At 49.7% G+C, this 23,504-nt stretch overlaps 1 protein-coding gene across 1 annotated transcript in view; it reads left to right on the plus strand.

The window, feature by feature from the left end:
- The window catches only part of LOC147703639 (prostasin-like), a 130,432-nt gene that overhangs the window by 94,372 nt on the left and 12,556 nt on the right, over positions 1–23,504 (plus strand). Inside the window, exon 4 of the mRNA XM_086931977.1 lies at positions 16,990–17,153. Coding sequence (XP_086788103.1) covers positions 16,990–17,153 — 164 coding nt within the window. The remainder of the gene's footprint in view (positions 1–16,989; positions 17,154–23,504) is intronic.

The following is a 23,504-nucleotide window of genomic DNA, read 5'->3' on the forward strand; positions in this document are numbered from 1 at the left end:
GCTGTGGCACCTAGGACGCCTGTACCCTCCTTATTGCTGTATTTGATCATGGCGGTAATTTTATTCCCTATCACTATCCTGGGGCCTCTATCTTCCTGGTAGCAGTGCTGTTGACACACCTACTACTCGATTAGGCATGCTACCCGCACCCAATCCTGGCGATTCCTGCTCATAGAAAATCAAAGCAATTGCAGCTATAGAATGCTGCACTCTGGGCCATGTTACGGGAAGTAGCCTGCCGTCGTGGTAACGCACGGCTACTTTATTTCGATGGTCCTGCCTTGCATCTGACACGCAGGATTCGTTGAACTAATCATGGTAGCGCTGGATGTTAATATTATTTTCAAAACATTGCGTAAAGATTGGTTAGATCACTCATGTTAGTCTCAAACTCGGTCAGCTATCTATAGGTCCCCGCATTCCCTCCGGTAAGTTAAACAAGAGGCTTGCGATTATGCGAAATACTATGGGGTTGATTGTTTCACATTTACAATAAATATTGTGTGTGGGCGAATGTGGTGAGTATTTGCAGGCCTGCAAACAGTGTATGCGCTAGGGCCCTAGTCATATGAGCCGATAATTACGAGCCCTTGTGGAGCAACTGCTTTCCCCTCCCCTTCACGAGAAAATGTTACTCCAAGCTATTGAATTGCCTCTCAGATTTACCTCACAGTATTATATGTCTGGCATAGCATCCTGCACGTGGTAGTATGCGGATTGGAGTAATCTCCCCCGTGTCAGAGTTGTTTTAGGTTCACAAGTGGGCCTTCATGTTAAGTAAGCCAATGCCATAGGGATCTGCCTTGGCGTGCCCGGTAGCCTCCTCCTGTGAGGTCCCAGCTACCCAGACAGTACTTGGCACATTTTGGGTGGGTACGAATTTTCCTCCCCTCTCTTTCTAATCTGCTGTAACATTCACCAGGCGTAGTGCTGCGGTACACCAGAGGTTCTGTATGGATCCACATTAGGACCCCCCCCCCCCCTGTGATCTCATTAGAAGAAACCTTTCCCCAACTAAATCGTCCCCGTTAGACTTGTTCTTGTAGGCCAGGTGTTGTTTATTGGCGTGGCTATGCATGGGCCTCTGGGCTGCAGCTGTATGAGAATTGCTTGGGGTTGCATCCTACCTAAGGTATTCACAGATGCGTTAACTCTAGGTGTTGATAGTACTCCCCTGGTATTTTGGGCAGACGAGGGGGGGTGCAGCACAAGCGTTTGTGCCATGCTTGGTCGGCAAGCGTGCCACCCAGTGCGGGGTCTATAAGGATAGCAGGCGATACGCTCTGGACCCCTGGGCACACGAACAAACGTTCTAAACACGTGAGAATTCTCAAACAGTACGCAAAAAAAAAAAAAAAATGTTGTGCGGCATGCAACAAGGAGTATCTCCCACCTGGACATATAGAGCACTGCAAGCTGGCAAACTTAAAACTGAACTATCCTACCCGTACCCTCTTGATACGGCACATGTGTTGCTCCACCTTGGGTAGGGAAGGTCATATGTCTAGTCACCCCCCCCCCCTTCCATTGGCCTTACCGTCTAGCTTTTCTTAGGCCTGGGTACTCGTTTGGCAGCCCACCCGCGGTCGGCAGCCTGCAGTATAACACTCAGTTTAGGTATGAGGAGAACAACTGCGGCGTCCACAGCCCGAGCCCGGACTGCCAATATTCCTTGGGTGTGTCCTTAGTAGGCTTTTAGAGACTATTTATTATCTAGTGGGGGGGCAGGTGCTTGCTATAGATTCCTGCTTCCTGTGAGGGTTTGGTGGCGCTATCGCAACCTTGCAGTTTTGGAATTATTGTGTCTGCACTTGGATAGTGGGGAGGATGCTCTGCAGGGGGACCCCTCCCCATCCCCGGTCCCTTGCCAGTGTTGGTCTTTACTATTGCGTTGGAGTGATTGCTCCCGGCTGGTTATGCCTATTGGTGTCGGGGTGGCGTCTTTTCTCCAGGCATGCCCCTGCGCAGATCTAGTGCTTAGGGGGGTTCCCAGTTACAGGTGCAGCTTCCCCTGGGAGGTGGTCGTATGTCGGCAATTGCCTGTGGACACCGTATTTTGCTTACCTGGGACTGGTCCAAACTCTTAGTTTGTCTTGTGCCCTCCATTTCTCAGGTCCTCTTTGAGGTTAGCAGCACAAGCGTCATACAAGCACGTTTTCTGCTCGATTGTGCAGAAGAGGGCGTTTCAGTAGGCACACTTCCTGTTGGATTGTGCAGAGGATGGCGTCGCACTGTAGCAGTGGCTTCCTTGGCGCAGTTTTCTGACGCTTGGAAGGAAGGGATATGTTGGCATCCCAGTGGCAGGTGCTGAACAGCCTATTTTATGAGGCAAAGGGTTTACAGAAGTAGGGGCCCCTCTTATCCCTTTGCTTCCCTGATTTGGTGATAGGTCCCGAGGGGACCAGCAGTTAGGGGGCAGAGGGGACTGCTGCCATGTGGGCATGCATGGCCATGTCATGGGCCTTGGACTCTTCCTGGAGGACAGGGGCCCCACCTGGTGTGGTCGTGTTCCCGGGACTGTCGAGGAACTTGACCGAGCTAGTTTCGTGAGACAGGGTTGATGGTGTCATCCAACGCCTTTGAGCATTGCCCTGTCCCTCCTCTTTCTGAAGGGAGCAATTTAGGTGAAGGTTGCAGGTAAAAGAGCAGTAGCAGTGGTGGGGGGCCCGTGCGGCAGCGGGAACCACCGCACTGGGCTGTGGCGGAGTTACTGGGCGATCCGGAAGAAGAGAGGTGCAAACGCTGGACGTCAGCGGGCACATAGGGGTGCCAGAGCATAACCTCAGAGCCTAACCTGTAACCTCATGGGAGGTGCAGGAATCCGTGTCGGCGCCCCAGTAGTCCTTCGGGCGGTTGTGGGCCTGCGCAACCGGGGGTTTGCCTAGTCACGCCCCACAAGGGGCGTGTCATTATAATTATGGTAATTGTACAACAGTTGGGTGGTTCGCCACTGTGTTGTTTGGCTCAACAGGCGGGCAGGTGGCGAGAATGCGGCCTGCCCTAGGATCGCCCGTAAGCTAACCCACCGTCATTACATATGTTGTATGTAATAAACCTGCAGCAATTTTTACCCAAACCTAACACTTGTGTCTTTGTGTTATTTGCGGGTTTGGGCATGTGGGGCGGGGGTTCATGTGGCCCTGATGTGACTATGCGCCTGCCCGAGGCCACGCAGTGGCCATCAGGAGGGCGGGCTCCTAGTCACGGAGGGCTGTCCCGCCACCGCATGACGCAGTAGTTCCTCTCTTGAGGCAGTCTCCCCTTGGTTGGTGGAGACTGGTTGTGATGCACGTCCGGGGCGGTTGGGAGGAGCCGTCTGGGGTACTTCAGACCTCTGCCCTGCTGGGGAGCCCTCTTTGCCGCCCCGGACGTCGCAGCTCCGTGTTGGGACACTCTTTTCCCGCCCTTCCTCGAACCCAGAGTGTCGGCTTGAGGGGGCTCCGGGGGGAGCTTTTAATATGTTTCTTTTTCGTTGCAGGCGGAGTTACTGGGCGATCCGGAAGAAGAGAGGTGCAAACGCTGGACATCAGCGGGCACATAGGGGTGCCAGAGCATAACCTCAGAGCCTAACCTGTAACCTCATGGGAGGTGCAGGAATCCGTGTCGGCGCCCCAGTAGTCCTTCGGGCGGTTGTGGGCCTGCGCAACCGGGGGTTTGCCTAGTCACGCCCCACAAGGGGCGTGTCATTATAATTATGGTAATTGTACAACAGTTGGGTGGTTCGCCACTGTGTTGTTTGGCTCAACAGGCGGGCAGGTGGCGAGAATGCGGCCTGCCCTAGGATCGCCCGTAAGCTAACCCATCGTCATTACATATGTTGTATGTAATAAACCTGCAGCAATTTTTACCCAAACCTAACACTTGTGTCTTTGTGTTATTTGCGGGTTTGGGCATGTGGGGCGGGGGTTCATGTGGCCCTGATGTGACTATGCTATCGGGCCTGGACAAATAAACACACGGAGCCGTTGGTTATGGGTATGATGGCTTCCGCGCACACGCGCCTACTGACGTTACGGGCACGGTAGATGCATTTATTAATTAACTGTCACGTGATCGGGACTATACCATCTGTCCCGGTCACAGTAGGGGTACACCAGGAGATTCCCCCTTGGGAATGTATTCATGGGGGTGCCCTCACAGTCGCCGTGGTTTTGTCACCACTGCGACATAACATTCCTCCCAAAACCAGAAAACTTGCTCCAACAACAGTCCAGGAAACTTTGCTGCAACCTTTCCTTCCGGATGCTTAATGCGCTTAATAAAAGAGCCAAATAAAAAAAAGGACAGTCTTGTGTGAAATAGTCTCACAGCTTCTTGTTCGGCTCAGGGTTGCGTCGGAGCTGGTACTGGGAACTTCCCTGCCCATGGGACACGACTCCGGCATCCTCACTCGATGTTGGGGGCAAGATTTCTTCAGAGCTTTCTGGCATTTCATCAGGCCCGGCTACCACGGTGTCATTATCCAGTGATAGGCGGGTGTCCATCCCAGGTGTTTGGGATGATGCACCTCCCACGTCCTCTACTGCCCCTGGGAGGATCGGATGTTGACAGGGACCTGAGGCTGGCACTCCGTTCCCTGGTCCGACACAGGGGTTTCTGCAAGATGACACTTTCTGAAGTTGGAAATGTTCTGTGTTACAATTTCTCCGCCCCTTCGAGCCATTTTTGCGTGCCTCGTACTCTAATGACAGTCCAGGGGCGCCTTTTATAGGGAAGATGGAACTTGCTCTTGGTCGAGCGGTTCTTGAGTAACATCTTATCTCCTTGCTGCAGATGCACCTTCCGAGCGCTGCAGCGCTGACTGACCTGCTCATGCACCCGGCGCCTTTGCTCATCAATCTCGTGATCATCAGGGCTTTCCGGGCACCATCGGGGATGATGAGGAATCGAGTCTGTGAACACTCGACCCATTGATAGATGTCAGGGAGCCAGGCCCGTTGTGGTGTGAGGGGTTTGTCAGTTGTTTCTCAGGAATGTAAACAGAGCTAGCTCCAGGGGCTGGTGACGTTCATGCGCTATGCGGTTAACCTTGTTTAAGGTCCACATTAATCTCTCCACCTCCCCCTTGGCTTGCGGCCAGCAAGGGGTAATCCGCCGATGTTTGATGCCCAGCGAGGCATCGGCGGTCCATTGTCCGTTTTGAGTTCTTTATAAATGCCATGCGTTGCTATGACCTTTTCCAATTTAGGGATTATCTCAGTGGCACTTAGGGTGTTCACAATCTCAATCTCTGGATACATGGGGTAGTCGTCAATAGCCACAAAGGTATGTCTTCCGGCAAACTTCCGAAATCGAGACTGACGCTTAGCCATGGACAAGATGGTCTGGGTTCTGTGATCACAGGAGCAGGTTTGGGCTTCCCTCGGCTACCTGACATCACTGGCCCTCACGGACAGCGGCCTCTACAAGCTCATCCATTAAGGGAAACCGCACTTTAGTTCTCAGTTGCGACTTGGTCCTGACCATCCTTTGATGTCCACTATGTGCCAGTTGAATGACTCCGTCGGTCAAAGAGGAAGGAATTACCAGCTGGTGTCCTCGCATGAGACAGCCTGTAATGTCTTATGCCAGTTCTTCACGAACATGATACAAACTCTCCAATATTCTGCGAGCCTCCACTGTAAGTATTTTCCATTCTTCTCTGGCTTTGTGCCAGTTGCAATGTTTCACTGCCTGTTTGACTCTTTGCAGGCACTCAACCTTGTCGGTTTCATGCTTCAGATTATTCATTGAGAGAGGAATGGGACAGGATCTTTCTGTGACTCATCAGACATATTCCTCCGTGTCTGCAGCATCCTCTTCCTCTTGAGCTGTGACACTCCTCGGATGTCGTGACAAGTAATCTGGGGGATTGCGACTCCCTGGCTGGTATTCAATTCGACAGTTGTAGTTCTGCAGTTGCAGCATCCATTTTTCTATCCTCGGCAGAGGTTTTGAGGATGTGCCGGAGAACAGAGGCTGAGGTAATTGTGGTCGGTGGCTACCACAAATGGTTTTCTGTAGACGTCAAGATGGAAGTGGCGACACCCCCGGTGGGTCGCAATGGCCTCCTTCTCAATCTGGAAAAACCTTTGCTCGGTGTCAGTGAATGAGCGGCTGGCGAAGGCCACCGGGGCCCAGTCCTATGCCCCCGTGCAGCGCTGCATGAGTACTGCGCCAAGTCCCTTTGGATGGGCGTCAACTGCAACCAGTGTGAGCTTCTGTAGGTCAAAGAATGCCAGAGTGGTGGCAGCAGATAGGGCATCTTTAAGGCCTTGGAATGCCTTTGCTTCTGGTTCTTCCCATACCCATGGGACCGAGTCCTCTGTGAGATTCCTCAGGGGCTGTGTAAGGGTTGTGAAGTCTCTGATGAAGCGCCCGCAGTAATTCACCATGCCCAGGAAGTTGCGGACTTCCGTGACATTGACTTGGGCCGGTGCATTCTTTTTTTTTTTTTTTAATTTTTGGAAAACCTTTATTAGACATCATAGGCAAACAAATACGGGCCTACAACCCACCGGCCGGCCTCGAAGTCGTTTAAAGCACATCAGCAAGCAATTGACTCTCAGCAGCATATCGAGCAGAACACGAATAATCCAAGTTACACTGTAATTAAGTGCGCCACCGAGAGGTAGGAGGAGTGAAGGTTTAATTTTAAAGTTTTAAAGAGGTCCAGAGTAATAGGAGCCAAGAAGGATCAGAGTCCAAACAATCCGTACCAGGACCGAAATGGGCATCAGTATGCAGGAACATCAGCAAGCGTTATCCATTAAGTAAGAGGCTGGTGGCGAAGAAAGCAGGAGGGAAAGCAACCAATCATCATATGTACCCCAGCCACTACCCACAACGTGCCAATCCACCCCTCGACCCCGGGAAATAAGAAGAAGAAAGAGTAGAAGAAGAAAGAGAAAAATAAGGCCCATAGTAACTGAACAATCGAAGAAAAAAGGACCCCCCACCTTACACGCATGCGAAGGCTACGGCCTACCCCCCCCTAAGCAGTGTGTCTGTCGCCCCAAGAATACCCGAAATTCAGAAGAGAGAGAAAGAAGGAAAAGAAATTACATAAGACCGGAGGAGGGCCATTAGATGTTCAATACAATCAACGTTGTTACCCACAGCCACCCATCCCCGGACCCCGACCCAGTACCTGACCAACAGTTAACTCCCAAAATGTCCATTACTGTCCCAATAAAGCACCCAACCGGATACAGCCAAAAGAGAGAAAAATCCTCATCCTTGTCCCCTTCGGTCCAGCTTGTCGACGGAGTCCAACTCTAGAACAGCCACCGTTGACGGAGAAAGCGAAGGTGAGGACCACTGCAGCGCACGGCGCCAGCCACCCAAATCACTCCGCCACAGAGCCAGACGATGAACGCACACCCAAAAAGGAGCAACGCACAGCAGCAATGTTTGAAGGGCAGCCGACAAATACAGCATTCTCAACCCCAGGATGGACCGGTGGGACCCGCGAGGAAGCCCCGAAGCAGTCGTGAGGCAAGGCGCCCAGACACAAGTCCCCGGTGTCCGCCAAGGACCAAGATCTTCACACATCCCTTCAGCAGAACTGGGAAGCTCGGCAGCAGCTACATCGCTCACATTCAGCGCCATCAAGACCGTCTGTGCAGGGTGGCAGTTACAGACAAGCACAGGGTGTGGCGAAGTGCACAGCACAGGGGGTTCGACATGTCCATCCGAGGGCTCCGCATTAACAAAGTCATCCGGTTGGCATTGCAGGTCTAGGACCATGGCACGCACAGCAACACGGAGGTCTGTCAGGGCATACATTACATCAGCCAGGCTGGGAGATGCCGTAGGATGAGGGAGAACTGCCGTCCCACTCACCCCGGGCGCAGGATCACGTCTTAGCCCTCGAGGTTGGTTGCCTTCAGCCATCACTTCAGCCCCTCGCCAGTAGCTGATCCTCAAATTTTGCCTCTCCGGGGAGCACAGTTGCGGGACGGTACAATCCACTAGGAGCACGCCAGATGGCCGCCGAGCGCCCAGCTCAAAATGGCTCCCAAAGCAGCTCTGGGGAAAAAGAAGATGTCCGGCGCCGTCCACCGGCAGAGGAGAGGGCAAAGTCTATCGTCCACGGTGGCAAAACGGGTCCGGCGCGAGGGCATGCAAGGCAGGGCGGCCCGCTGCTGCAGGGAAAGCAAGGCGGCGATAAATCTCCGTCGGCCGGCCTCGTCCTGTTACAATGTCGGCCGTGGTCACAGCTTGGGAACACTGCCTCCGGAGAACAAAGACCCGATCTCAACGCTGTTACACTGTAGCAGAGACCGGAGCACCTCGCCGTCTCTACCACCCGGATCGCGCCGGGAAACACACCGCTGGATACAGGAGCGCCTCACAAATCCGGGACGCCGAAGAATGGGCAGGATTACTTGCAGGATGATCGGCAGTTCGGGAGACGAACGGAAGGGCCGGCGGAGCCGAGGGATCAGGCGGCCATCATGGTCGCAGGCTAGGCTCCTCCCCCCGGGCCGGTGCATTCTTGATGTCTCTGACCTTGTCAGGGTCCTGGTTTATCCCCTCAGCCGAGAAAGTATAACCGAAGAATTGTAGTTTATTCTTGAGAAATTTGCATTTTTCTCGGTGCAGCGTTAGCCCTGCATTTTTGATTCTCTGTAGAACTTGCACCAGGTAGGAATGGTGCTCCGGAATTGACTTGGCATGTAGCATGATATCATCACTCACGTTGGTGGCTCTGGAAATGTCCATGATCAGCTCGTGGATTACGTTCTGGAATACTTCAGCAGCGCTTGATATCCCGAAGCTCAGACGGGTGTACCTGCAAAGTCCTACATGAGTGGAGAAGGTTGTAATGTTTCTCGACGCCTGGTCAAGGACTAGTTGGTGGTACCCCGATCGCAGGTCGAACTTGGAGAACCAGCACGCCCTTGCCATCTCTCCGATCAAGTCATCAATAGTCGGGGTGATGTGTGGCTCTCTTTTGATGGCTGCATTTGGCAAGCTCATGTCGACATATATTCTAATGGCTCCTGGTTGCTTCGGTTTTCGGGCTACAACAATTGGAGAAACCCAAGGCGTGGGACCAGACACCTTCTCAATTATGCCCGCCTGCTCCAGCTTGAGCAGCTCTTGCTCCACCAACAGGCACAGATGAAAAGCCACTCATCAGTGTCGTAGGGCTACAGGTTGCACAGTATTGTTAATATGAAGGTGTATTTCCTTTCCTCTGTATTTTTTGATGCCCTCAAAGACTGATGCGAACTCCGTGAGTATGTGCTGGATGGAAGCTTGATGGATCTCGAATGCAAATGACACGATGCCGAGATCCTCTGCTGCTCGGCATCCCAGAAGCATGCCTTTTCCATCCTTGGTGACATACACCATGGTGGTGACTGACTTGCTTTCGGGGGTCACTGTAGTCTTGAACTTTCCTTTCATTTCCAGCGGCTTGTCCTGTCCATACGCGAAGACCATGATTTTAGTGGGCTGTAGAGTGGGTGCCGGGAGCATGGATTTGGAGAGAGCGGCTGTCATTATGTTGATGGTGGCTCCGGTGTCTACGACCGCTGTGACATCCTGTGCTCCCACCTGAATATGGCATTGGGGCAGACACCGGCTTCTGCTTGATGCAGTTCCAATCATGTGCACCTTGTGACTCGCCTCCTCTTCCTCTTCATCGTCGTCCATGTCACTCGAATCACCACCTCCCTCGGGTACTGCATTAACTGCTTGCTTGAGCTTTTGGTATTGGTTGGAACGGCACAACTTTTCAAAATGGTTGAATCGGCCATAGCCTGTGCATTTCTTGCCCTTCGCAGGACAATCAGCTGCTTTGTGAGTTGGGCCACCACAATAGCCGCAGTATCGTTGACCCCTTGTGGACCACTGGTGAAAGGCTTTTTATTGCGACTGTCTGCCGGCTTCGACATGACCACATTTACCGGTTCCGCTTTGACGGGTGACTGCAGTGCAGCCTCCATGTGCACTGCCCTGGCCTTGGACAGCTCTTTCATACGTCCCAGGGTTAAAATGTCCACTAGTGGCCTGTCTGACTCTTCCAATATCCTTTTGCGAAGCTTCACTGAGACACACCCTTGGATAATTTGCCCCCTGATCTCCTCCGTCTCATCTCTAAACCCACACGCGGATGCCAGGAGTTTGAGTCTGGTGTGGAATGTGTCAAGTGATTTGTCTGGTAGCTGGCTTGACGAAAGATGAATCGCACGTAGTCCTGGTTGGCCATGGGTTCAAAATGGCCCGTGAGTGCATTGATGAGGGTATTGTGAGTCTTGGGCGTCGCCTCCACGAGTGTCTTTGTGATGTGGTAAATATCCTTCCCTCCGAGGTGAAGTAGCATGGCCCTCTTCTGGTCTTTGTGTACCTTTGTTGCCTAAAAGAATATAATGAGGCGTTCCACCCATTCTTTCCATCTGGATGCCTGGGCAGAGGGAGATCCCTCCACTACAAACGGCTCATTTGGGCGCATAGTAGACATGGTGACCCTTCCCTAGGGCAGTATGGTGCGGCGGGTGACGCTGCGCCGTACAACTCTGTCCTCTCCTGAATGAGGGGTAAATGAGGCCGAGAATGTCACTGCTGGCTCAACTTCTGCCACTGTCCACAGGCCAATCAAACACACGCAGCACTTGCAAGCTGATCAGGATGGCTGAAATCACCATGTAAAAACAACAGTTGATGGACAGAATGCAGAACCATGTCATACATTCACCCCAGTACAGAGATCTGGGCCTAAATCCATTGTTTTTCTGCTCACCACACCACCCCAGTTCAGACATGGCCATCTGCAAATCAGCCTTGACCATGTGCCTCATGGGAACAGTCCAGCCCGAACTGCCAAGCCATGTCTTCCCTGGACCGGAATCAAGCATCATAGGACCGGTTTCTGGCTATCAGCCTTCTTCAGCCAGGATAGCTTGACTCCAGTGGCGTGGAGAGCACGAGACTCACGTCTGAGTATACCCGTCCCACTCGGGGTGGCAAATGCAAAAACAACAGTTGATGGACAGAATGCAGAACAATGTCATACATTCACCCCAGTACAGAGATCTGGCCCTAAATCCATCGTTTTTTTGCTCACCACACCACCCCAGTTCAGACATGGCCATATGCAAATCAGCCTTGACCATGTGCCTCATGACCCCCATACCATCTGGCCCGGTCACAGTAGGGGTACACCAGGAGATTCCTCCTTGGGAATGTATTCATGGGGGCTCCCTCACAGTCACCGCGGTTTCGTCACCCCTGCAACATAACACCGCCCATGGCAGCCCCTGGGTTTGCCACCTGTGGCCGCATGTGGAGCCGGGGCAGAGGGGCTGCTGGCTATTCCTGTCTTTGCCACACTGCGACAGCTGAAGTTAAGAGCGGGGGAGGCAGCCTTCTCCAAAACTGGTGACACCTAGGGCGGACTGCCTCCCTCGCCCCCACTTGCTACGCCAATGAATATTTATCAGGCGATCTTCTGATATTGGTAGTTTAGTACCACACCTACGGTGTGTATTGTGTCACCATTGAATGGTGTCTGAACAGAAAGACATGTATCTTTACATTTATTGATAGCACACAGGTACAATAAAAACATGTACAGTGGGGGCGTGGTCTAGCCATGAATGAAGATGGCCGTCTGAACGGAGAGCTTTGCTCCAAGGAGTCTCCGATTGGGGACGGCGGCCTACTTGAGGAGGTTGGGGGCCCACACCACGACGTCACTATGCTGGCTGACACCCCGTTCTGGCCTGCGGCTGGCGCAGACCCCATCGGAGCGAATAAACTCTGGGGACAAGGTGAGAGTGCAGGGCCTTGAGGCATGTCTGAAGGCTCGGTCCTCGCGTTGCAGCCCGACTCCGCCCTCCACTTCCTACGAAATGGACTTGTCCTGCAGATCCTGCCCTTTGTGCTTCGCTGGGCACCTGCCACACTACAGCAACTTGCCCACGCCCAAGAGGTGCCCCAATGTAGGACCCTCCCGGAGCCCTCCTTAACTCTGCGCTCCCAGCACAGCAGGACCATTTACCGCCTTACTCCAGGCCTCCAACCTAAGCTGGCGGACCCTAGGACTGGAGGGCCCCCACCACTGCTGGAGTGTCACCACACATGCATGAGGAGAGCGGCTCCCCCCACTCAGCGAAGAGCCCCCACCCATCCTTCTCTTCCCATACGGTGACAGGGCACGGGCCCAGGCACACCACTGGGCCGCACTCCTGGCTGCATGAAAGACCCCTAGCGGCTGAGAGGAGACGCGTTGCCCCCGGATGCCTCTCACTGCTCATCAACGCATACCAGGACCCACTGGGCATAGCGGAGAGCAGGGACCACCCAAGGGGCAACACAGTGCAGGGTGGGCCGCCCCATCTCCCTCTTCTACTGGACCAGTGAAGGCATGCAGGGGGTAAAACCAGGCAGGGGACCTTGAGAGGACCGAGTCATACTCAGCCCCCCGGACCACATGATCGCCTCCTGCACCACATCTCACTGTGCGCTGACTGGCCGGCCTCCCTTCTTCCATGGATGCTTCCCCCCCTACCAAGGCTGACCTCTGTGTGACGCTGAAGCCATGGGGGATGCACAGTGCTAACCCTCTGTCACCCGCTTCTTCCTCTCAGCGTCCCAGACAGGAGCATCCCATCACAGACACTGCAATGGATCGAAGATTAGTCCAGAGGGACCCCTCGACTGGTGTCCCCGGTGCTCACCCCGCATTCTACAGACTGGGTAGTACATTCAGAGCGAGGGGCCCCTCTAGGTCCATCGAGGGGCACATTAAGAGTCACCTTTCAGCGACGCTGCTGCGGGGAGCATACCCACCTGCAACCCCCAATCACAGGGCATTGAGGAGTGACCGCAAAGGGTACTCCACTAGCCAGTCCCTCCAGGCTTGTTATCAACCTTGCTTTCCAGCCAGGAGGTAGGGTGGCACAGCAGTATTAAGCCTCGCCCTGAGAACAAGAGTGGATGTTCACCGCTAAGCACTGGAGTAAGTCCTCCAGGCAGTTTCTATTCACAGAAGCGCTCAAACAACCATGCACCATGGCCACAAAGTAGGATGCCCCTCCCACGAGGGGCACCTCTATGCCTCCAACAGCCTCTGCAGCAGGCGAGACCATGGACCACATCTTACAGGAAATCTCCACAGTCAGTCTTCAGGTGGAAGGAATGGACTCCAACATCTCCAAGCTGTCAGACAAAGCAAAATCAATATGAGCAGTCATCACAGGGTTCCACGCAATAGCTGGACCAGAGACTGACGGCAGTGGAGGGCCATCTCAACACTGTGCAGGATAGGGATCACGAACATCTCTTCCTCCATAGCAAACTGATCAACCTGGAAGACCGCAGTCGAAGGGACAATGTCTGTTTTTAGGTTTTCCAGAGTCAATTTAAGGTCAAAATACCGGTATCTTCTTGAAAGAGACCCTTCCAAAACTTATAGGGGCTGCCTTTGACCCTCAATTGGAGATACAACGTGCCCATCATATTGGCTCCCCACGCAAGTACTCAAACACAAGATCCCGCCGGCTTATTGCCTATTTCCTACGCCACGAGAAGACTAGGCAGATACTGGCCGCGGTGCCTAATTGTTGTTCACTTATGATGGGTATTCGGATGACTGCTGATTTCTCCAAAGGGACTACTGAGCTCCACAAGACCTTCCTCTCCCTGAGGCATAGGCTATGCCAGTTGAACATCAAATATGGCCTCTTTGAACCCGCACGATTCCGCATAACTAGAGAACTCCAAGGATTTCTACTTCCCAGAAGACCTATGCCGGTTCCTGGATGTCATAGGAACACAGGATATGGACACAACATGAGGGTCCTGAACAACCCCATAATAGTGCCTCCTCTGAAACATCAGACAACAGGAGGCGGATCACCAGCGGGTCTTGAAACCCGGGAAGAGACCATGACTGGACAACCCGCACCCTACGTGGGCATCCCGACATACCAACTAAAATGTCTGCAACTAGTGCAAAATCAGGCGGCCAGACTGATTTACCATTAGCCCAAATGGCACCATGTTACACCACTAATGGTCAGACTTCACTGGCTTCCTGTAGCCAAACGTTGCGCATTCAAGCTGGGGTGCATCACCTTCAAGGCTCTTCATGGCAGAGGTTCAGCATTAATATCCTCCCAGATTCAGCGCTATGTTTCTCTCTGGGATCTTAGGTCTTCCCATTTGAATCTGTTGGTCATCCCATCTTCAAAACTGAAGCAATATGGGAGACTAAGATTTGCTGTCCTGGCTCCCCAATTCTTGAATTCTCTCCCTCTGAAGATTAGATCTTTGACCTCTTATGCTCCCTTTAGAAAACAGTTAAATACCTGGCTGTTACGACAAGCATATGGCTAAATCTCCTTTGCAGCAGTTTCTCCTGGACTTCAGCACCATGAAACCACTTGGCACGTGCGCTATACAAGAACTTTTAACATATCATAACCCATGAGGACAAGGCCCTCCAAACTGTGACTGCCTTCATACATGATCATCAGAGAGACAAATCCCGCTCCCCTCTGAAGCCCAGGTCGGAGGCTGACTGAGGGAAAAGTGGGCCTGGAGAAGGCACCCCCAACTAGAGACATCCTAATGAACATATACCTGCATGAATGAGGGTCTGGATGCCAGATGTAGGACAGCTGAGTATTGTGTACACTGTATAGGATAGTAGAGTGTTGCATAAGTTATAAGTTGTACATGTTGTATGAGCCACTTATTGGTGATGCTATCAATGTTTTGCTGTTCTCTTTGTAACTATGACTAGCACCAGCACCAGTCTTTCCTCTGCTGTCTGCTCATACTCTTTCCTCCCCTGCACAGCCCGGCTCCTGATTCTGATCCCGATACTGTTCCCCTTGGGAATATTGTGTGCACCGTCATGTTCACAAAGGTGGCCCTCTGAACCTCTTCCTTGCCTTCTACTTCCACCATTTCCCCCCCATGCCGCCTCATTTCCTCATCTTCATGAGCCACCCTGGGCAGTGCCCCGCCCCCCTCAGCTGACTGGACTCACTCTCAGAGCGGGATAGGAAGTCTAGTGTCCACCGTGCTACCTAGTATACGGTATCCCACCCCCCATTTTATTGGTCCTCTTTCTTCCCCCTCCCCCCCACCCTCTCGTGTTTAGACACAGCGTGCTTCCCACTGTGCCTCCTCCCCCCACTCCTCAATCTTGGCCGTGCAGCAACCCAACAGAACAAGACCCCCCCTCGGCCACCACATGTCTTGACTCCCCAATAGAGCCCGTTAAGTGGCAGGGGTCAGCAACATCAGAACCCCTCCCTACACCCCTGCACTACCCCTCCCTGAGCCTACACATTTTCTCTTTACATAATCCTCGGACCCTTACACTCTCTCTTTCTCTTCCTCTGCATTGGTCTCTTACCTTCCCTCTTCCCCACTTTGAGGGCCTTCGTACTTCTTTCCTCCAGACTTCCCGCCTGCCCCACTATCACCCCTGATGCACCGTCCCCTACTGGCTCCCTCCGTCCGGGATCTACCCCAGAGATAGCTCATCACACTTCTTTCCCTGCAGGAATCCTTGACACACACCAGAGGGGGGCCCTCACTCCCTGCTCGATGCTACTTACCATCATGAGCCTCACTCACCCCTTATGCGCTATAACCTGGAATGTGCACGGCACCACACACTACATCAAACGAAGAAAATTACTCTCTTGCTTGCAGTCTAAGCATGTGGAAGTTGCACTACTGGAGGAGACACATCTTGATGGCCTGGAATCAGACAAGCTACACAGAGACTGGGTGGGGAAAGTGATCTATAGCAGTGTACAGCGCGTAGACATCCAAGACCCGGGCCCACACGAAAATGTGGTGTGGCAATTTTCCTCTGGAAATCCCTCCCAGTGATGGTGATTAAAACATGGATAGACCCTGATGGGCGATATGCATTTGCAAAGCTAAGGCTGGGTCAACACTATATCTGTGTAGGGTCAGTCTACTCTCCTACAGAGTATTACAGGCCTATGCAATATTTTACTTTGTTTACTATCTACATCACAGGTTTGGTACCACAATATCATTGTCAGAATATCGTCTGAAATAAATATTGTGTCTTAAATAGTTTTTACAAAACGTTTAGTCCATTGTAGTTAAAACAAATTATGTACCCGTTTGTGATGATATTTTTATGAACAACATTTAGGACACAATATTTATGTCCAGCAATTTTTCTTTTTGAGAGGTGGTTTCAGTATAGGGGAGGTGGGATGATACAAGGGGCAGGCAACAGACACACCTGCTCCCAGTAAGATATTCAACATGGTGAGTATTGGATTATTTCTGATAGAAAAATCTTGTTCTGCCATACCTGCCAACTTGATGAGCAATCTCACAGTTTGAGGAGGTTGGGGCCTCGTGCTTAGAAGTACCTAAAAGGCACTTTGAACACCACCCACCTCCAAGCCTCCCCTCCCCCCAAAAAAAGAATCAAAAAAAGCTTGCTGGGGTGATGTCACTCCTTAATGGACGTCAGCAGTTCAAAGCCTCAGAAAATGAGCTGGGAAACCACTATTTAAAGCCACTGTGTGATATTCGCTCCTCACAGCGACCCTGTGATCGGAGCCGATATCGTGGGTCGCACGTTGGCACCGTGTGAGTTGGCAGGTATGTACTGCACATTTTGTAAACATAATTCTCAACGCTATTACCCCCAGGTCCCTTATGTCCTCGTCCCATTCATTCACCACTTTGTAATGAATGGGACGAGGACAACGGGACCTGGAGTAATGAAGCTTACCAGTAAGTAATTGAGCATTACCCCCAGTTCCCTTATGTCCTCGTCCCATTTATTACAAAGTGGCGTATGAATGGGATGAGGACAACGGGACCCGGAGTAATGAAGATTACCCGTAAGTAATAGAGCATTCTATGCTCCGTCAGATTTCTCTTCTAACCTAATCACCAACAAAAATTCTTCCTCCTCCTTTGTGCCTGTCAAACATGGATACAAACTTGCCGGAAGCTCTGACGCCATCTTTTTTTCTCTGGTAGGAGTGCAGCAGTTTCCGGCTTCCCAATTGCAAGTGACAAATGTCTTGCTCCTTAATCACGATACGTGCAACCAGATTTTCCAGACACGGTACCTGCCAAACATTGTCTTTATTCAGTCGGATATGTTGTGCAGCAACTCCAGCACAATCCCCGGGGCTTGCAAGGTGAGGTGCATACAGGGTCAGGTAAACATTCGCTGGCGTCGGCTTGACCGCTGAGTGAGCTGACTTTTACGAAACTTCTCACAATTTAACAAAAGTATTTCAAATCTGGAATTCAAATTACACTTTAAAATGGTTTTATGACTAAATAGCATGAGTACATTAGGTATATTCAGGTTTATTCACCATAGCCATAATTGCATAGTAGTGGGCACGCCACGCGAGGGATTGGGCCTGGCTCTGGCTTGGCTCTTGTCCAATGGGGACTGTCCAACCCAAAATAGAGATAGACACCCCTCTTTCTTTCCTAATGAGGTTTTGTTTATAACCTATTGCTTTGAAAATGTGTCCCTCTATTCAGTCGTGTAATCTAAAGTATTAAATTGAATCATATTTTTTTCATTTAAAAAAAATAAATTATTTTTTTATCATATTAATACTAGATGTTTTTTGTGTGATTTACCACATTTTAATGGCTTGGTTTGCGCTTTGGCTTTTTGTGCTGAACCAGAACCTTTGATCTGCTCTAGCCTGGCTCTATGTGGGGGTTGCTAGATTGCCCACCTCTGTATATAATGGAAAATGATGAGATTTTATAAAGTCGCACACTTTCTTAAATGTTTGTGCTGCATTCTTTTGCTAAGTGTTTTAAATTCAAAATTGGAAGGTTGCATCAAAAACTTTCAGTGAAATGTGTAATTTGCAACGATTCTTTAGTCAAAACAAAAATAATAGGGCGACATGTAGTTTAAAATAGACATGTGTGAACTAAAATGAGGGAGAATCTGAGGAACACATCTCTGAAGGAACACATCTCTGGGTATAATTCTACCCACTTAAGTGGCAGAGGCTGGTGTTTCTCTAACTCTAGGAGGTTGTGTCAGACGATATTCTGACAACGGTCTTCGGTACTACTCAGTCCACGAGGCATATCAACTGGCAACAGTGGCGTCACTAGGGTTGGTGTCACCTGATGCGGGTAACTCATGGTGTCACCCCCTCACAACTTACCACATGGACCTCCTCCGCTCCGAGTCTGCCAGTGGACACAGTTGGCAAATAACGGGACCCTACAGTATCCTTAGTAACGTTTGTAAATTTAATTTGTCACACCCCTATTTGAAGGGATAGTGAAGTCTATAATCATTGATCCTGAGGAGGGAGCAGCCCTGCTAGCCCCGAGGAGACTGCTTCCCCCTCATTTCATGGCGAACCTGGGGGTTTAACCAGATTTAACTGGTGGATGCGTTTCTGCCAGGCAGCTCTCCACCATGGTGGAGTCGTGTGACAATGACACAGTAGTTGAGCCTCCCACCCAGGCTTTGACATCGGGGGGGCTGCTCCTACAAGCTATTCCAAATAAAGGACTCAGTTCAATAGCACATAAATGCCCAATAAAGGACAGCCAAATATAGCCCCTGCCCCCCTTACTGTACTGTGATGGGAGTGACAGAAGTAAATGGTCTGAAAAATGATAGCACCACAGATTCACCCCTTGTGTCGTCTTCACATTTCAAATTACAGATGGCTGCTAGTGCCAGGTCCCATGATAGTGAATTTTACAGCACATTTTTCATTACATATTAAAATTGTATCAACTTTCAAAGCACAGCAAATAGTAGATGATGACCTTAAAGAACATCAGGTTGCCCACCCAGTCATATGTACCCATAGACATTCTTTCAGAGAGCATCAAAAATAGACACAACTAGTCAATCAGAGAGAGAACAAAGTAAAAGTGAGACCAGCCCCCACATGGTGTGTAGCGAGCAAGCACAGTGAGCAACCACTACTAGGGGAGTCTGGGGGGGGGTTAAACTTCTCCCCTCCCAAGAAAATTTTGGAGACAGAAAGGTCAAAAACAAAGCGTTTTTTTCAACACATATTACATTGATTTAAGGTTATAATGAGTTATTGACAGTAAAATGTATTCAGAAAGTGGCCGTGGGATATGCTTCTAATAGCAGAATGTCGCCAAATACGATAAATTGTGAAAGCACAAGCCATTTTTCTCCGAGCCATGGAGTTTCTGTCATCATTCAGCACTTCTCTGATCTGCAGCATGATGTGACCATTTCAACTAATACATTGTTTGTAGCTCAATTGTATCAAAAGTTAAGAAAAAATGTGACTTGTGTTGCTGCGGAGTAGATGACATAGCTCAAAAACTTTCCCATTTCCTAGAGTCCAATGGACTTCTCCGGAACTCGCAAACTGGCTTTCGCCCTGGACAGGGTACGGACACCGCCCTTCTGGCAGTCGTTGAGGAGGCCAGATGCATTTTGGATTCAGGAGGATCAGTGGCAGTGATCCTCCTGGATCTAAGTACAGCTTTCGATACTGTTAATCATCAGGTCCTTATTCAGCGACTGATAGACATAGGTGTGGTAGGGACAGCCTTGTCCTGGCTTACTTCATTCCTTAGCAACCGCACCTTCCAGGTCTGGGAGAGTAACTCACGATCGGCGGCAATTCCCCTCCAGTGTGGGGTACAACAAGGCTCATCCTTAAGCCCCACATTATTTAATGTGTACATGGCCCCACTGGAGGAGGTGGTCGCCCGTTTGGAATCAAAATCGTGAGCTACGCTGACGACACCCAGCTGGTCGTCTTCTTATCCCAACTTGCCCAGTGCCCGGACACCCTCCACTCCTGCCTATCAAAAATGTATACCTGGATGTAAATGTAAATGTAAATGTATGTATACTTGTAAAGCGCACTATCACCTGACAGGCATCTTGGCGCTGTATACCGCTGTGGAACCCGTCCTGGCTTTCCCTGTGAGATGCTCCCTACTTGGCACTCCCAAGGTGAAACCAGGCATGCCAGCACTTTAGGGCCATTGTGGAGATTAAGCAAGCTATTGCCCAGAGTTGCAGAGTGGTGACCCATGATTAGAGTAGGCACCGAGGCGAGAATTATCAAGTCCGTGGACATTGAGCCCAAGAACCTGCCGCGTCGGGAATTTAACCCTGGTCCCGGCCAAACCTCTGCATCAAGGTCTGCCGCTCTAACCATTGAGCCACACTTCTCCACAATCCTCCCTCAACTGAATGGGTCTAAGACCGAAATTATGCTACTAGGGCATAAAGGGTCCACTCTGCCACCGAACATCTGGCCCACCTTTCTGGGGGAGCCCCCCTCCCCAAAAAATGAGATCAAAAGCCTGGGGGTCTGGATGGAACAGGATCTTTCATTCAAGACCCAAGCTAAAAAAATGGCGGGAGCCTGTTTTGGCCTCCTCCGATCGGCTCGAAAAGTTCTGCCATTTCTTCCACAGCCTTCTAGGAAGCTCCTTATCCAAGGACTGATCCTGTCCAGATTGGATTACAGTAACGCTATCTTCCTTGGTGCACCGGAAACCACATTTAACAAGCTCCAACAGATCCAGAATGCTGCAGCACGGCTTCTCACGGGCACCTCAGTCAGAATGTCAGCTAAACCAGCACTTAAGCTGCTGCACTGACTTCCGATACGTGAAAGGGTAAAATTCAAATCCTTATGTATTGCACACAAACTGTTGCAGGGTAAGGGGCCCCCCATCATGAAGAACTTAGTCGTACCCTACAAAGCCAACAGACCACTCCGTTCAGATCATGAACGTCTGGTCACTGTGCCCAGAGTAAAAAAGGCACGTACAGGAGGACGGCGATTCTCGGTAAATACAGCTAAACTGTGGAATTCCCTCCCCTTGAAACTACGGGCTGAATCCTGCCATCTGCGATTTCGGAAACTCTTAAAAACCCACCTCTTTCCTTAATCTCTTCTATCTATTTCTCTGGTATTCGCACTGGTCTCTCTGTTCTGGTTTAGCGCTGGGATGCTTCCGGGTAACTACGCGCTCTATAAATCCCCCCCAATGTTCTTTTTTTTTTTTTTATTGTTCCCCCGTAGGGACAAGTCATCAGAACATAAGTCAACGAAATCATACTAGACAGCAATATATATATATCTGATACAGACATTTTTAACAGATAACATTTCAATTCTCCAAATATTCTTGAATTGCACCCCAAATTAATATTCCCAATCGCCGTTTTTTAACCCCCTTCAAAGAATACAGACTCCATTCCAATTCATAAATATGATACAGCTTCGCTCTCCAATGTTCAAATAAGGGAGGTTCTTCTTGTAGCCACTCAGAAGCGATACATAGACGAGCAATCGTCATTGCAACAAAAATCAAATATCTAAATCTAAATAACTCAGTACCCTGTTTTACATTTTCACTTATACCTAGAAGCATCATAGCTGGAGAAATCTTTACAGTGAGTTTTGTAATCATAGAAAGGAAGTTTTCAATGTGGATCAAAAAATCCAGCAACTTACAGCATTCATAAAATATGTGAGTGCTATCTGCATTGTTAGCTCTACAACGAAAACATTTGCCATCATATTGTGATCCCCACTTCCTCATACGCTCTGGTGTGTAGTATAACCGAAAGGTAGTTTTTAAAAATTGGGCTTTCAAATTAGCCAAAAGGAAAGCTTCCTTATACAAATCAATCGCATCTTCTATTAATAAAGAAGATTCCCCGAACCGATTCTGCCAATACACATTAAATTTCTGCAAGTCATCAGTTCTGTATTCCATTAATAAATTATACAAAAACCCTATTTTCTCGCCTCTGCGAATCGCCTCTACTACCAAATTAGTCTCACCACTAACATGTCTTCTGTTAATAAAGTCTCTTAACTGAAGATATTTAAAAAAAGCCGATTTAGTTAGATGATACTTTAAAGTCAACCTTTCAAAAGTGACTACTGTTGCATCTAAATCAAACCAATCCCATATTTGTGTTATCCCTCGATGTATCCAATCCGTCACCACCCGGTCATGAAAAACAGAAGGTAATATTTTACCTGCATTAAAAGGCGTGTAATACGATACTTTCCCGATATTAATCATTTTAGTTATCCTTCTCCATACCTTAAAGGCTGCTTCCAGTACCTTATACCGAGTTCTCTTGTAGTAATTACCCTCCAACTCTTTAAACAGGCTACGTCTGGCGTGTATTCCCAACATTAAGTAAAATATAGAGGGTGCTTCAGCATATCCTCTACCGGTTCCCCCGTGAGCAACAAACACAATCTTTGCAAAACGCATAGATAGTAATATAACAAAAAGTCAGGGATTGCCCGACCCCCTCTCTCAACCGGGAGAGTCATCCATTTCATTGCCCTCCGAGGTTTCCCTGGAGACCATATAAATTTAGTGCATGCTGATTGTAGCTGTTGTATATATTGGGATGGAATCTCCAGAGGTATAGCTCTAAACATATAAAGAACTTTTGACAGAATACTCATCTTGATTACATTTCCTCTTCCTATAATTGATAGTTGCAATCGCCCCCACCTGTCTAATGACTGCTGAATATGTCAAAACGTATTACTCCAGTTGGCCTCTACAATGTCTTTCATAGATGTTTTAATTTTGATACCAAGATATGTAACTTCCGAAACCACTCTCGCATCGCAAAATCGCAGATTCTCAGTGCATAGAACTTGGGTCTTCCCAGAGTTTAGTTTGTAGCCGGATTTAGCTCCAAATGCTGAGGCCAGTTGCTCAATCTCTAATAATGCCTCTGCTGGTTTAGTCGTCACAACCGCCACATCATCCGCATACGCGAATACCGGGTGCTCTATGTTTTGCGCGGCAAATGGCTTAATTGAGGGATTGTTAGATAATCTCTTCAAAAAGGGATTAATAAATAAGGCAAACAAAAGTGGCGAACAGGGACACCCCTGTCTTGTCCCTCTAGTAATTTTAATAATATTAGATTTCCGTCCCATAGCAGCAATTCTTGCATTTGGAGCAATGTATAGTACCTGTATTGCAGTCAAAAAAGAATCACCAAACCCTGACCGCCGCATAACCTCCCATAAATATTGCCATTCTACAAGGTCAAAAGCTTTCTCAGCGTCGAGTAATATTAAAGCTAGAGCACGCTTTTCGGCCTGAGCTATATCCAGCAGAGTAATAACTTTATTTATGTGCATCACAGCACCTCGGTTAGGAATTAATCCGTGTTGGACTAGAGAAACTATGGGAGTGATAACTTTTGAAATTCGGTTAGCCAATATCTTTGAATATACTTTGCTATCGCAATTGAGTAAAGAAATTGGTCTATAAGATCCTGGGATTTCAGGGGGTTTGCCCTTTTTATTGAACACAACAATCATCGCCTCATCCCAGGACTTTGGGGCTTTACCCCGTTGTGCAGCTCTCACAGTATCAAGCATGATATATTTTAATTGATCAAAAAATAGTTTATACACCTCCCCTGGAATGTAATCGGGTCCGGCTGCCTTACCATTTGCTAAGTTTTTCACAGCAAGTTCTAATTCTTCCAA

The sequence above is a fragment of the Lissotriton vulgaris genome, chromosome 7 (genome assembly GCF_964263255.1).
Source record: "Lissotriton vulgaris chromosome 7, aLisVul1.2, whole genome shotgun sequence".
NCBI classification, from domain to species: Eukaryota; Metazoa; Chordata; class Amphibia; order Caudata; family Salamandridae; genus Lissotriton; species Lissotriton vulgaris.